The sequence below is a fragment of the Zea mays genome, chromosome 10, assembly GCF_902167145.1.
Source record: "Zea mays cultivar B73 chromosome 10, Zm-B73-REFERENCE-NAM-5.0, whole genome shotgun sequence".
Taxonomy (NCBI): Eukaryota; Viridiplantae; Streptophyta; class Magnoliopsida; order Poales; family Poaceae; genus Zea; species Zea mays.
This window is the reverse complement of record NC_050105.1, coordinates 111,855,125-111,871,489: the sequence shown is the minus strand read 5'-3', so window position 1 is coordinate 111,871,489 and position 16,365 is coordinate 111,855,125. Positions and strand designations below refer to the sequence as shown.

Below are 16,365 nucleotides of genomic sequence, written 5' to 3'. Positions count from 1 at the left end.
TATCTATTTATAAAGATAGGTTTTATGGTGCAAATAATGTCATCACTACATAGGCAATTTTATTACGAAGCTAACGCAACTGGAACAGAGTAAAACAGAGTTAAAACGATGGAGTTATGAAATTTACAAGTTTCTGGACATATAAATATTATTTTTTATACCTAAAATAGTTTCCAGGGGCTAAACTGTGAAACCCAGGACCCATACATAAACACTTTCAATAGATCTAGGATGGCAGGTTTATTTTGTAAAAGTCTCAAGGATTTTTAACAAAAAGACCATGTCGAAGGGGTACGTAGAGATGTGAACCGTCCGATTGTTGATCGATGGCTCAGATTAGATCTAACCTTTTAATGAATCAGTACGTGCATGTGATCGTTGGATCGAGGATTAACGGCGTCTCAATCCCATCTACACGGCTCAGATCCCCTCACCAAAAGGGTATACTTACTTCTAATCTGGAGCGTCCATGGTCGGATCAACAGACACAGCTCATCATCTCCCTTCTTCTATCTCACCAAAAGGGTATACCTTTTGTCTTTTAATTTATTTTCAAGTTCAAATCTAGTTTTGATATTCACATATTTGAATGCAAAAACAAAATACAACATGATGCAAAAATATATATTTTTATTTTACTATTAGTATTCTGTTATTTAAGTAAATGCCCTAGAACTTAATTGAGATGTAATACACACTTAACTAATTGGGGTCCCTCTTTATACTAATTATTAAATAAAATGAGTAATAACTTCCTTCAAAACTAAATGTCTATTTTTTATAAATGATCATGAAATTTTTATTAGGCCACCCTTTTGTATACTTCCTCAAAAAGTATCACAAGGTATAGGTTTCAATTAAAGGAATAACTTAACCCCAAATAGGCACTTTTCATTTAATCCCTTGATTCACAACCTTAGTATTTTAATTTTGAGGTAAACATCCTAAATTACTTCAAATATGACTTTAGGGTATTATAGACTCCAATCTAAATTAATCTTATCGTGGACCGTCCGAGCTCTGGACTGTCCGAATCATATGGCCGAATCGTCCGGCCGTTCAGATGCCAGATTTGAGGTTCAACTACCGCTTGCTATGTTTTTTTACTTTCCTTTTTTCAAAGAACAAAAGCAGAGTCGGATGGCACTCTACAAATTCTATCTAACCTTTCAAGGGCCCAAATCCAGCAGGCCTCCCGATTCTATGCTGCTCTGGCCCGGATTCGTGCGCTGCTGGAGCCCGCGTAGATCCGGTTCACGGTTCACCCTTGTGCTACACTGCTAATCCACTATGCAAGCAAAGTAGCAATGACTGGATTTGCCCCTGCAAATGATGTGTGGGCCCCAAGTTGCTGACACACCATGGAGTGGCCCCCGCCACTCTTTCTTTTGTCCTCGAAAAATGCGAGACTTCTAGTCGCACTGCGACACTCTTCATTCATCAAGAGGGAGAGAGAGAGAGCCCCTATTTGGAACGGCAACAACTGCTATGCAAGCAGTCCTTCTGTGCAAGCGTGCAAGCAAACCATCTGATCCATTAGATCGTGATCCAACCGTATGTCACATTTAACACTTAAACCCTTCCACCACCAGCTCAATAATCTTTATAAAAAAACCCCTAACAAACTATGATTATATCTGTGGTTGGATCATAATCTAATGGATCAGATGATTTGCTTGCACGCTTGCACAGAAGGACTGCTTCCATAACAGTTGTTGCCATTTGGAACAGCTTCTTGGTGGCTTCTAGCCGCCAGAAGCGAAGCACGATGCCGAACGCGCGACTCCTCGCTCAGCTTTTTCGCGCCACGCTTCCTAGAGAAGCCAGCCCAAAACAGTTACTAAGAAGCGGGCATCAGGCCGCGTCGAGAGAAAAGCAACCCCGTGACCCTCGTGTTAGGGTTTACCACTCGCCAACCCATCTCGTCGTCGCTGCTCCCACGAGAGCCCGCCGCCGCTTGAGGGCTTGTTTGGGAGCAAGTGGAATGAAGGGTATTGATAGGACTATAATCCCTTGCTATCTAAAATTGAATAGTGGAGGATTATATGCCCTCCAATCCACTCCATTACCTTTACTCCCAAACAAGCCCTGAAAGTTCCTATCATCCCCCTCCCTACCCTCCGTTCGCTACCCTTCTCTCCATCGGATCCATTGTGCCGCCATCGATTCGCTGTCATAACTTTTTGATTCAATGTCATAGCTATGGTGCGCCACACTTTCTCAGCAGTTGTTCCCAGATGTCACTCATTTTCGTGCAAAACTTTGCCACAAGTGCAATTTTGATTTTGCTCACCACTTGCATGCATTTAGTTGTCTTGTCTAGTTGATTGGTAACGTGTTATGTTGTGTTTAGTTGTTTGTTGAATTGTCAAATTTTTAGGTCCAAATTTCTAGAAACTTAAATCCCCCAGGATTACAAGGATTGAGAGGAAAATTAGTTTAATTTTTTCCTTAGGGTTTAATTTTCCAAACTAGCCCTAACTAGACCAACCTATCTTTTTTTCTTCTAATAGAATTACAGCAAAGCTTTTATAGTCACTTAAAAAGAATACATGGGCATAATCAGAAGTAAAGAACTCTATTCTACCCAAAGATCTTGGCAATAACATAACAGCACAGCTGATCCCATCAAATTCAGAATGTTCACTCTTGGTTCTTCGGAGAATTACATGTACACACGCATTTGACCTGCTGCTGTTCGCAGCACTAGATAACACTTCTACTTCTAGTGTACAGTGTGGTGCCATCACTTGGGTAGGGCATGGCAGCTAACAGCTGGAGCCTGGTCTTTTTAGGCCAAGCCAGCAGCTGGAATTTGGTAACAGCAGGAAGCAACAATATTCCAGGTAGACGCCAATGGTCAACAATCAGTAATGATAACATAATTGGCTTCAAGGATGAATATTGCTTCAGTGCTTACCTGCTGCATGACCAAAAGATTATTAGTGGGCTTATAGTATCTTGTGTATAAAATTTGGGAGTTTATGAATGAAAATTGTGGTGATGAATCTCACGTGCTGCACCAAATCACATGTTTGATAAAAAAAATGGATGTACAGAAATGACACTTTTAACCAGCAAATCAGTTAAAAACTGACGGTCACAAGGTCGCACACATTTAACAAAAGCCTCCTTAAACTTCAGAGCTGTATGAATAATATAAGCAAATCCAGTAATAAAGGGCAACCTTGGATGGGGCAAAACAAAAATATCATACATAAAATAAATAATACACTATTCTGGGGCATTTTAAATCATTCAAAAAATGAATTTTGTCGAATGGATGTGACATGGTTCCAATAAAACAAGGGAAAGAAAATATCTAATGAAACTGCTGGAAGTGAGAAGGGAATTAAAAGAAACCAGATAAGGGGGAAAGATGCTGGCATTAAGAAGAATGCCAGGCTTTGAACATGGTGACCGGGTTTCTTTGGCCCCAGGACTTGAACGGCCTAACCAGTGTAACTCAGCAGAGGTATAAATTCAGCAGGAATTAAGATGGCAGTCAAAAGAAAATTCAGCAGAGGTATAAACCACATATGCCATAAACAGAAAATGGAGCGCAGCATGTCTTGTGTCCATCATTGCACATTAGAAAAGCATCAAATCATGAACAAGTTGTGGTTAACATAGAGAAAATGTAGAGCAAAAGCTGGGTGGAGTCAAGACCTGGTAAGATTTTTGAAGATGCATAGTTTCTCCAGCTGCAATACAATTTAGGTTGCTGATTGGCTCTCCATTTTCTGGTTCTGTGCATTGAGCCACACATGTTAAATTGGAACAGTGACTCATGTTGACAGAACCAGCAGAACGTAAGAACAAATGTCAAGTGTATAATAAACCACTGCACTCACTTTGGCCCGCAGAACTTTCTGGCTTTCACTGAAATATTGGTTTGGATGGTTGATTCCAGAATCACAGGAGACACCGTGTGTGGTCTCAAATGTTAATGTGCAAGCTAGCTGTATAATTAATTCATTATGACAGATAAACCAGTCAGTTCAAGGGTATCATATTGCTCGGTTAAGCCCATGGCAATGAAGCACAGCACCTGGTAATGCCTGTTCTTCACTTTATCTATTATCTCTTCCAATGCATGCCCACCAACGCCCATTTTGTTGAGTGCTGCCCGCAAATTTTCTTCGCTGCAGATACAGTAAAGCAGAAGCAAATGCTTGGAGCAAACAGCAGGTACAAAGCAAGGTAGAATCATGTTTATCTTGAAACATCACAAACTGACATGCCAAGTGACATCACAACAGAAGCTGTTGACCATAATCGAGAAAGAAATTAAAACTATACAATAGAAAAGTATGGATGAGACTAGATGAAACCATATTGGCAGGATAGGACAAAATGTCTCATTTCTCTGCTTGGTAGTTTAGTATTGTACTATTTGGTTCAACTTGGGTACCAAATGAGTAAACAAAACATTAACTTCTCATTCATAACTGCATGACTTCTTTTTGGTACATTAAGCTTTTTTTGTTGGGTGTCATTTTTAATCAGAAAAAACTAGAAGTTGGAGGCCTCTTGCTCCATTCAGATTTTCTAGTTTCCAAATGTGATCTTACTTCCCCCTCAAAGTTCAGGAGTAATCTAGTGAAAAAAGGATCAGAAATGCAAACTGATATTGCTAACAGAAAGTTCAGAGCACCTATCTAAATAATAAGCGCATAGTACCCATCTATAGAAAACTAAGGGTGAAATTGTACCCAAAATGTCGAAACGGGCATCCATGGTGATCTCCAACACCAGGTGTTGCAGATATGATATTTTGGCATGAATATGGAGTGTAATCCTGGAGTAGCATGTGTGAGAGTAAGTAATAATTCCGTTGCAATTTCAAGTTACACATGGAGGAGGGACTTACTGTCCGTTTTCCTTCTTTTCCATAATTATGTCTGATGCTATAGGCATATTCCTTGTCGAACCGCTCAGAACCAATCTTATCCAAAGAAAATACAACATAAGTGAGGCAACAGAAATTGTGATTACTTGCTTGTTCAACTTACGCACCGTTTGGATCCTTAGAATTGAATTCTATTTTAATAATCGTAATTTAGATATAGATCGATTAAGCTAATATGATTTTATACAAAACATATTTGTATACTGCTGTTAGCCACATGGAAGAGATATTTATATGCTACATCTACTATAGAGGAGTGAGCCAAAGAGAGTGATATAAGTTGCAGAGTAGAAACATAGACTAGTGATACACAAAATCAATTTTCACCCCGGCATCTTATGAATTTGGGATAGACTTATATCTAAACGTCGAAAAGTAGTGGAATATCAAATAACATACTTTATTAAGTAAATTATAATTCCTCAAATGAAGGGATCTAAACAGCCCGTTGGGGAAAATTTACAGTTTAATATCCTTGAGAAAAAGAGCTCCTTAATTTTGCATATCTTTGATCATATTAGTTCACTGTACACTGCTAATATGATAGAACGATGCTGTAACATGCTTCTTGCATGACACAGTACATGTGTTTATGTCAAAAAATATATATACCTTCTGAGAAAATTCCGCCCTCCAAAATGCAAGAGCATCTTCCAACTTTAGTCCAGCACCCTGGATCGTAATTTCCAGAAATAAATTAATGTGGCATTTTAGGTACATATGTATCAACGTTTTTCTCTAATTCATTCAATTATTACCTTAAGAAAAAGACCAAACTGCAATCTACCCCCATGCTTCAGATGATGGTTTTCTCTCAACTGCAAAATAAATGAAAACAGTGAAAACACTAAGACACCTGGTTGCAAGATATGTATATCTAGAGGAACATTTAAGGTACCTCACCTTATCAAGCATATGCCGCATACAAAGAGGGAAAGAACTTTTAGCCAGTTGGTCAATATCCTTTAGAGATATGTCAACGGCATCCTTTGGCTGTGTGAAAAACAAGTCAAGCAATTCAGCTGGCAACAGCACTAGAGGAAAACATAGTTAAATCTCAGAAAAGTTAAGCATAACTGCATAGGTGAGAGCATACCTGGGAGTAATCGGGTCCAAAATAAGCATTGCTTAATGCTTCGACAATCTGTCATAATAAAATTAGGCATCACAGAGGATATAAAAAAGGTTCTGAAAGAAAGGGTGGGAAGCGGTACACTGATAACTCACAGGAGTCAACCTGTCCTTTTCTTGTTCTTTAATGGTTGCTGACCATTTTCTGTACATTATACAAATTACACATGTCTTAGCTTAATATGACCAGTGAGCACTCAGTTTAGAGCTTAATGCCAACTGCGCTCATAAATGTCATAGAAAGAACTGGAAACTTTCAAAGTATGATCTTTCTGCAAGTATGTGATTAAGTATTTGATTATTTCCAAACGAAAAATAGCAAAGGTATTATATCTAAAGCCACAAGAGATTTCCTACAGAGAATTAAGTAAGAAGGCTTCAAAACATATCCCATAGTACGAGCAAAGTAAAACTAGCGTACCATATACCTGTTTGTTAAAGCAAGTGCCTTTGAAATATTGCAGCGGAATTGAGTAACCACTAGCGAAACCACCTACAGAATTGTATAGGTATGTTGATAAAGGACATCAACCAAACAACAATTGAAAGTTTTATTCACGAGTTAACAGCAAACCTGATTCATCGCCACATAAGCATAGCCTTTTGAAAGAAATACCCGGCGGCTGGCAACAAGATCAGGAACTTGTTCAAAAGGTACCTTAATTGGATTACAATATGATTTACTTGGAATTAATTTTTGCACAGAACAAAAGATATAAATGGAAAAGGGATAAATAGCTAAAACAAGTGTCCATACCTTGAAGAACACATGATCAACTGCCAAAAAATGAAAAGATACAGAATAAATTTAGCTTCCAGAAAAAGAAGACGAAAGCAGATAATGAAGCAAAAGAACAGATGAAAGTTGATGACAAGGTTTATCAGAGTAAAAGTTTCAAATGACTGTTCTGTACATTGCAAACTGCACTACATTTCTTTTAACCTGAAGTTCAGTCACTATGGTAAATCTGCTGTTTCAGTATGTTAACTGCTTAGAATTTTTTATAGAAAACCGAGCAGCATCTTCAAGTGCACACAGCCTGTTTTTATTACAAAGTTTTGAGCTATCCAGATGACTTAAGGGAAACAACATAGCAAAAATAAAAGCTGCTTTACATAACTGTTTACATGATGCACAAAAATAAGAATCATAGAGAAGCATCCTATCCTGTAACCAGTTGGAACAGCATTCTGCAATAAAATTGAATGGAAGATAGTGGCAATATCAAATGATGCATACCATTTGCAGATTGACCGATGGAACGTGCAACTTGGCTCAACTTGTCTTTCACAGCCTAGAACACAAAAAAGAAAATCACTTTGCAAAGCAAACAGGAAAAAGCCAAACGCTGCAGTTGTACATTGTTAACCATGAAGATGCCAAAGTCTATACCTCGAATTCTGAGTGTGGCAATGCTTTGTATGGCAGTTGAAACTCAGTCATAAGCATCCTCTGAAACAGATGTTGTGCAACAAGCAACAGTTAAAGCATAAACACAAATTGTTTTCCTTTGTCAGTTCTATGATAAATTTATAGAAAATCACCTGTGATTCAGGGTTCTCAAGCCGAAAGCGATACCGAAAAAGTGTAGTCTCCATGGAGAGAAACCACTTCCGCAATTCTTCCCTGTGTGTTGTATAAAATACAGCTTTCCATTGAGTTGGTCAAAAGAACCACAAGTGAACCACCATAGCCAATATATGTAGACAATATAAACGTTCGAATATTAAGCTTACGTTCTGCAGTAGACAAGACGGAGCACAAAGTGTGATATTATATCCTTATTCAAAGTCTCTGCTGGATCCTGGTGCCCCATGTGTGTCTTCCACAATTCATTGACCTGAAGTGCAGAATAGAATAAGGCATTTTATATTTGAAACAAAATTTAGACCGATGCCAGAGTGCTGCAATGCTAAGTACATAACTAGGGTCTAGGGTTCCAAAACCTTCCATGTTATCTTACTACAATATGATTCTGAGGAGAAAGTAAAAATTCTAGCTACAAAAATTATACCATAGCGAAGCCCATAAGCAATTAAGCATGAACAGAAATTTAGGATTTCGGGTAACGCACATCCAAAAGAGCGAAATCCAATTTAGACAAAGAGGTTGATCCTAGCCACACACAAAACAGCAATCCCTGGAACCTTCGCCTACTACTGCTGGCAAAATCCAGATTTTCACCAGAAATATGCTCCAGACACAGTTCCCTCCTACAATTTCCCACCAAGATCATGAACAGCAAAGATGAGAATCGCTCACCAGTTTCTCCACCTCCTCCGGCCTCTTCCCCCGTGAGAGTCCATCCGAAATCCCCTTGAGAACTGCACATCACAGCGCAGGAAGTAACGAAAGGAAGCCAGGTTGGGTGCATTTTTCTAGCCAGGAAAATGCCGCACCTCGGAGGCGGTCGATGGCGAAGAGCTCGAACTCCTCCAGCCGCACCTCGAGCTGCGGCGCCGCTTTGTAGGTCGGCAGGGCCCCCGCGCCGCCACCGGCGGCTGCGGCGGCAACCTGCCGGTGGGAGCGCACGATCTCCATGCGGCGTCGGAGGCTGCGCAGTAAGCGGATCCTCGTCCGGCCGGGGGTAGCGGTCGGCGCCTGTTGACGGTGGTGCGCGGGCGTCGTCGGAGACCACAGCCCACAGGTCGCGCGGGCGGGAGGCGCTTGTTGCCGGGATGAAATTGTTGGAGAGGAGGGGCGGCGGGAGAGGAGAGTTTGGGAGCGCCTTGGCGGGAAAACTACCTCCTTTTCCCGCCGCGATACCGGAAAGGTTCGTCTGTGTCAAGTCTCTACTTCTCTGCATTTTAACGCTGGTGTCGGACGAATACGGGGAGGAGACACATGTTCCTACGCCCTCTACCGAGAATGGAGTGACGCAGAGGTGTATGCATGAGAAGAGAGAGAAAAAAGTAGAATGACGAACGAGGTGGTGGCAATTGAGACGAGGATCATCATTATCGTGCGGAGGTATAGATGACCAAATGGACCGTGTCTGGCGAGCCAGCCCGAGACACGACCCATTTAATAGTGTCTGCTTGCCTGAGCCAACCCAGCACGAGCGGCGTGCGGTGCTTGGGCCGTAGACTCGGCCTATAGTGCTGGACCGACTCGACACGATTATTTTTTTATTTTTTAAAAAATCATATATATACATATGTACAATTTATATTAATATTATAAATGCTTGATCATGATGTTTTATTGGTTAGATAGCTTCAAACCCCACTTACTGGCGCAGTAAACACATGTCTTCTCGCGTCATTTTTATCGGTCCATTTGGTCATCTATAAACATCATGATCATCATTTATAAATGCTTGATCATGATGTTTTATAAATGCTTGATCATGATGTTTATAAGCGCAGTAAACACATGTCTTCTCGCGTCATTTTTTACAAAAAAATTCATATATTTATTCCAAATTAATTTAACATAAAATATTAAAAAGTGGTGCCATCAAGTGGGGTTTGAAGCTATCTAACCAATAAAACATCATGATCAAGCATTTATAATATTAATATAAATTGTACATATGTATATATATGATTTTTTAAAAAATAAAAAAATAATCGTGTCGAGTCGGGCCAGCACTATAGGCCGAGTCTACGGTCCAAGCACCGCACGCCGCTCGTGCTGGGTTGGCTCAGGCAAGCAGACACTATTAAATGGGTCGTGTCTCGGGCTGGCTCGCCAGACACGGTCCATTTGGTCATCTATACCTCCGCATGATAATGATGATCCTCGTCTCAATTGCCACCACCTCGTTCGTCATTCTACTTTTTTCTCTCTCCTCTCATGCATACACCTCTGCGTCACTCCATTCTCGGTAGAGGGCGTAGGAACATGTGTCTCCTCCCCGTATTCGTCCGACACCAGCCCCGACACCGACTCGCGTAGTGGCTATTGCACGCCCATGATGATGTTTCACATCATGTGTGCACCATCGTTTTTGCTGTCGTCTGACGTCCTGTTCGTCTTCCCAGCCTTCGTCCTGTTCTTCCTCCCCAACCTGCTGCCCACGGTCGCAGCCGAGAGCCGACCGACGCTCATCGACGCGCTTACGAGGCGAGTCGGTCATACTCCTAGTCTTTCTCCGTGCGTGCCGTCGAAGAGGACATGGTGGCGCCTGTCACGCTTAGGTTATCTTAGCGATGAGGAGTCCAGGTCTAAGATATTGGACAACTAAGGCCCGTAGCGTGGCAGCAGTCGGCATATGCTACGGAGTTGGTGGTGGTGTTGTGTTGCTTCGGCGGGTCCAGGGCTAGGAAGATACTCGCATTCTCTCGCCCTTCTCGGGCTGACGCCTGGTGCGGGTGCCTCTTGGTTTGGAGCTGCTCCGGCTGGGCTTTTTTCTCCGCGTGCGTGCTCTCTCCCTATATATCTAGCGGTATACTACATATGTCGCCTCCAGATGTCCAGGTCTTCGTCGTGTCCTTCTCCGGCAACGAATAAGTATGACCGCCTCTTTTCTTCCCCTCCTGCTCTACGAAACCTTGAAAGTGGGGGAGGCGAGGGATAGGGGTCTCTGATTTACTGCCTATGATACCCGTAAGTTCATAAAAAATATTATGCAAAGAGTGGAGACAACCAATAAAAAATTCTGAGGTATTTTTGGTGGATAATTTACGTGGGTATTGTGAGCCGTCGCAACGCACGGATAACCGACTAGTACAAGTTAATATAACACTAATCTCTGTATAACACAGCACTACCATGACTCCCTCTCCCTCCATCCGCGCACGCGCCCCTCGCCCAGCCAACTGTTCCTTTCGGTGGCTTTCTTGCATCGTGCGAGCTCCCGCGGTAACAGACTCGCGTCGTCTCCCCCGCAACGGGGAACAAATCAAACAGACTCCAGCACGTGAGTGATGTGTTTTGCCCATCTGTTTCTTGCATCGTCGTAGATAAGGATGTGCCTACGCAGCTGAAAGTTCCCTATGCCTTGGAACAGGATCTGGATGTCGCCTAGAGGGGGGGTGAATAGGCGAATAATAATTAATCACTTTATAACTGGAAATTCTTACTCTACTCGAAGACTGGATTGCAGTGGAATGAAGGACCCTTCGAGTAGGTTGCAACAGAATTGAAGTTCCTGTCTTAAAATACCCTGCACTTCAAAGACAGCTTATACCACATATAAATATTGAAGTGCAAGTATAAACAACAAATAAGACAGAGAAACAGCACACAGCACAGAGCAGAGCACACAGACACAGGGATTTATCCCGAGGTTCGGCCAAGCCTGAAATGCTTGCCTAGTCCTCGTTGGAGTTAGCCACACCTGGGCTTGGAGTCTATTTCAACTCATTCCTCCGTTTGCTCAGATCTGTCAGTATGACAGATAGAGCCTTCCACTATGTTGAGTTGGGTTACAATAAAGCCGCGGCTGCTTACAATCTTCTTGACAGCACTCCGGCAGAGTAACAATGCGCTCAAGACTTTGCTCTAGCTCTTTGCAGCACCTCTCCACTCTCTAAAGGCTTATAACTTTGCCTTCACACAAACTAGAGAGATTTACACAAGAGGGAGAGAGAGAATCGATCCGAGTGATGTATACAATTGTTGGCTGCACTTGTGTTATTGTTTGAGGCGCCTAGGGGTCCCTTTTATAGCCCCAAATGGCCTAGGAGCCGTTAGAGCTTCATTTGGAAGCTCCCAGCCTTCCCTGGTTGCGGGTGCACCGGACTGTCCGGTGGCGCACCGGACAGTGAACGGTAACGGATCTGATTGACAGTTTCCTTCTCTGAAACAGCTAGCCGTTGGTGCACCGGACAGGTTACTATTCACTGTCCTGTGCACCGGACAGGTCACTATTCACTGTCCTGTGCACCGGACACAGCTACTATTCACTGTCCTGTGCACCGGACGCTGCGACTATTCACTGTCCTGTGCACCGGACGCTGCGACTATTCACTGTCCTGTGCACCGGACACAGTTACTATTCACTGTCATGTGCACCGGACAGAGTTACTATTCACTGTCCTGTGCACCGGACAGCTACTATTCACTGTCCTGTGCACCAGCCAACAGCACACTAAGTGCTTTTTCCTCCGTTCTTTCTCCGTTTGACTTCAACTTTTGGGAGGATTTTCCTGAGACTTAAACAAACACATTTAGAGTGTAATCCAATTGATTTAGTCCTAGAAACTTACATCTTTCTTGTTCTTCTCCTAGCTTTTCTGTTTCTCCTCCAGCAGAGCTCAGAATGGTACTTTCTCTACAGAAAGAGTTAGAGAGCAAACCAAAGCACCAAACTTGTAGTAAGAGGTGTATGCAAAATGGTTGAACACTCAAACCTTACATACTTAACCTTTTTCATCGTTTTACCCAATTTGGCTTGTTTGAGGTCGATGTTGGACTCTAAACCATCAAGTCAACTTGACTTGATCTAGATTGACATATCTGAGCCCCAACCCCCGTTCACTTCTCGAGCTTGATCTTGAGCCTTATGTAGTGATCCTTGATGCACCATAAGTCTTCTTAACTCGATCAACCTTGACTTTGCAAGTCTTCTTCTTCACCCCTGGCTTTGGGTTCCTGGTCTCCTTGACCTTCTCCCGTGCACTCGATACCTCGAAGCTCTTCTTGCCTCCATCCTTGGCTTGATCGGTTGTCTCTGAGTTACGCACACCAAGTCTCACTTAAGCAATGTCCATCTTACTTGTGATGTCCATTATCTATAGATAATCCAGTCTTTGGACCATCACACTTGTTCACTTATGTTGAACCCTGTTAGCTTTGCATTAAGCACCTGTTCAACACTTACCACACTTGTTAGTCCTTTAATTGGGTTGTCATCCAAACCACCAAAACCCACAAGAGAGCTTTCAATCTTCCCCTTTTTGGTGATTGATGGCAACACAATTAAAGCTTACACAACAATAAGATTTAAAGCACAAATTTTGAATTCTAAGTTTATAGAATGCCCCCCCTAAATATGTGCTTACATTAAAATCTTAACTTTGGCCTTAAATGCCAAAATGCACATACTTAGGCTAATTCGAAGCATTGCTACACCTTAGCACCTGTGGGATGCATTGTGTGAAGAATCAAACCGTGATGCATATAACACACAAATGCACAGAATCAGAGTTAAACACCAATTAAATAAATATACCATAGGAATATCAACCTACCACTATTCACCATTAAGATACCGATTTAAAGCGCCAGAACCACATGAATATCTATCACAGGATAAACACAGTAGATACCAATTGATTCATATCAATGGAAGCACTAATTTTGCATTATCACCATATAATACAACAAGAAGCATATGATAAGTATTATCAACAAACTAACACATTTTTCTTTAAGATCAAAGGAACTCAAGGAAACCCCTTTGAGTCCTTTAGCACACAAAAAATTAATCTTCACCCTTAAGATAAGCTTTCCTCTCAGGTCGAGGTAAGCTTTAATGCACAAATTCTCCCCCTTTGACATCAAACACCAAAACCATATTCAAGCAAGAACATAGGATGATGTCAAGGGACAGCAGGGTATTAAGCAGGGAAAATGCAACACTCTAACATTACTCCCCCTTACACATTAAACATATGCAACACAAGCATTGGAGAAAAATTAAGGTACAAATACGCAAAAAGGTCAATACCTCCTTTTGTACCTTTACCATGTTATGGTGTACTTTCCATCTAAGTAGGCGGAGTTCCTTTTGTCATCAATTCAAGATTTCCATCTTGAAAGTTTTATCTCTAGGGAGCTCCTTTACACTTATGTCTGATCCTTTATCCTGACCTTTTCTTGTTGCTAAGATACAAAACTTAGAACAAGTTATAGTATTGTGGCACAAGATGAAGCTTCTATTCTAGTGATTACCAAAAGATACCAATTGAAGCACACTACCAAGGCTACCAATTGAAAAATCATCACTGTCATAGCTCCATGATATTTAAAGATAAGCATCTAGGATCACCAACTATTATAGAGCACGAGCAACCTTTAAATACGTAATTACTCACAACTTTAGATACCAATTACTCGACTTGTGGAGGTACCCAAGTCCTGATCGCTCCATTTCTTGCTCATCTTCCCTTTTCCACCTTGAGACTATATAGGATCACTCAAAAAACAGTTAGTCTCAAAAGACACAAGTTATGTGTGCTCCCCCTAAAGTTGTGCATCAAGTATTTGAATGACTTGCACCTTGCACATTCTAGCATCCTCAGAAGTAAAGGGGAAACATACCTTGGTCTAGGCATAATATATCAATTACATCACAAAAAGATACCAATTGAATAGATGAGATAATACAACTTATGACTAGTGGAAACAATGCATGCCTCATGATATATAACATTTAAAAACACCAAGGCACGCTTCACACATGATGATCATTGCAACACATATACCAATTGAAAAACGACAAGATCATACATATAAAGCACAATGTCTAAGCACACCATGATTAAGAAGTATTTTCTTAGGTACACCAAAGGAAACAACATTTTAAAGCATAAAGCACCTAAGCCAAGATACTACCAATTGAAAGGCAAGAACATAGCTATGATCACAATCAACGAAACTTCAAGATATTCAATGAAATTGCATAGTTCCATTCTCCATACCTTTGCCTTTTACCTGAATGCCATGAGATTCATTCTTTTAGGTAGTGTGTAGTGAGAGCACCTGTTGTCACCAATTTAGGGCTCCTTTTGCTCATGCACCTCATAGCTCGAGAGGGTGCATTAGAGTCACAACATGGATTTCTTGTTTTGGTATACACAGAGTACCAAGACAAAGTAATCATGTGAACATGGACTAAACAAAACTATCATGCTTGCACATAGGTTAATCATTAAAAAAACACATAGCATGACTTACAAAAAGATACATGTTTATCCACATACACTAAGAGAGTTAGTCATGGTGGATATATCAAATGAAAAGCTACCCATTGAATGATTCAAGAGATATTCCCTATAAAGCACACAGTTACGATTAAGCAAACATGATTATGATCTTGAAAATCATGGATCATTAATTGAAAGATATTCAACACAAGCAATCTCAAAAGCATAACTACTCCAAGGATAGGTATAGCACGACAATCCAACTTAAAAGCAATGCTGATTAGAAATAATGCACTTAAGATACACGGTTACCGTCCTTTGGAGAGCAAGTTGCAGATTCTCATCAAAGTCCTTCGCTTGATTCACCAATAATGATCAAGGACATCTACAACTTATTTAACTCGAGATGAACATGGGATTAGTATTGCACAATAATTCAACCTTGGGTCAATAAATAGACATTAAAATTGATAGCTTAAGCATAGAGTTTGAATTAACCATCTTAAGCTCTCCCAGGGTCTCCAGTCCATCTCGAGGCACCTGCATGGTCTAGTTGGCACGGTTTGGTACCCATCTCGAGATGGGTCCATAACGTTCATCTAAAAGGGCCTTTGGTACCCAAATAGCAGTTGTGCTAGTTCTAGGTGATCTCATTACTGATCTAGCACAAGTGTATGATTTGGGTCTCCTAAGCGAATAAGATTGAGATAAATTTACTTGTTTAGGAACCTTACCCTTCTTACATACCTTAGGTAGATGACCATGCTCACCACACATGTAGCAGAAGCGTCGCTCAACCTGACTTGACACTTGTTGTTTGTCTTTTTGCTTAGTGAGGGTCATCTTGGAGGGTGCACGTCTTTGATTCTTCATGAGCGGACATGAAGTGATCATATGGTCCTTATCGTTGCATCCAAAGCATCTCCTCATTCCTTCATCCTTGTCTTTGTGTGGACAAGACGCAATGAGGTGACCTAATTCCTTGCACTTGAAGCACCTCCTTTTTCCTCTTCCCTTTTTGCTCTTGGATGACATAGAGAGATGATCAGTGCAAACAACATGACTAATTGAATTTTTACCTTTTTCCTTGTTCATGTTGATTTCTTCATTTATTGCTTTAGGAACATCCTTCTTATGGAGTTTAACACTTGCTGCGGTTTCTCCCGTCTCAAGCTTCTTCACCACACGTCCGTGGATATCTTGAGGAGGTTGAGCAATGCATCTTCTCCTTAGTTGCTTTGCTTTCTTGTTCCTTTCTTTTGATCCTGCAGCTTGATGCTCATTCAAAAATTTGCTTTCTTTTGAGCAACAGGGGTTAGCACATGGTGATATATTATCTAAATGTGCACATGTGCAAGAATGAGGTTCACATGAATTTAAGTTTGAAATTATAACTTCATGAGCAACATTAAGCATGATATGGTCATCAACTAATTCATTATGAGAATAAGATAGCATATCATATTTTTCACTTAGAGCAAGTTTTTCTAAATTTATCATTTCTA

At 41.1% G+C, this 16,365-nt stretch overlaps 1 protein-coding gene across 1 annotated transcript; it reads right to left on the bottom strand.

The window, feature by feature from the left end:
* Positions 1-2,533: 2,533 nt before the first annotated feature.
* LOC100191752 (putative DNA primase large subunit) lies at positions 2,534-8,689 on the bottom strand. Its single transcript, NM_001137179.1, has 20 exons — positions 8,444-8,689; positions 8,307-8,368; positions 7,781-7,884; positions 7,589-7,670; positions 7,437-7,496; positions 7,284-7,338; positions 6,801-6,820; positions 6,618-6,701; positions 6,472-6,536; positions 6,140-6,188; positions 6,009-6,056; positions 5,816-5,905; positions 5,671-5,730; positions 5,525-5,584; positions 4,874-4,948; positions 4,716-4,801; positions 4,052-4,145; positions 3,855-3,962; positions 3,670-3,749; positions 2,534-2,923 (listed from the first exon to the last, which is right to left on the bottom strand). The coding sequence occupies exons 1-19, from the start codon at positions 8,583-8,585 to the stop codon at positions 3,717-3,719; spliced, it is 1,377 nt and encodes a 458-aa protein (NP_001130651.1). The 5' UTR covers positions 8,586-8,689; the 3' UTR covers positions 2,534-2,923; positions 3,670-3,716.
* Positions 8,690-16,365: the final 7,676 nt, after the last annotated feature.

Bases quoted from the DNA above. Each gene is read 5' to 3' on its own strand.
- LOC100191752 (NM_001137179.1), bottom strand. From the start codon at position 8,585: ATGGAGATCGTGCGCTCCCACCGGCAGGTTGCCGCCGCAGCCGCCGGT. The intron at 6,702-6,800 runs GTATGGACACTT...AATCCAATTAAG, and splicing joins TTGATCATGTGTTCTTCAAG to GTACCTTTTGAACAAGTTCC. The intron at 5,731-5,815 runs GTGAGGTACCTT...TTTATTTTGCAG, and splicing joins TGCGGCATATGCTTGATAAG to TTGAGAGAAAACCATCATCT.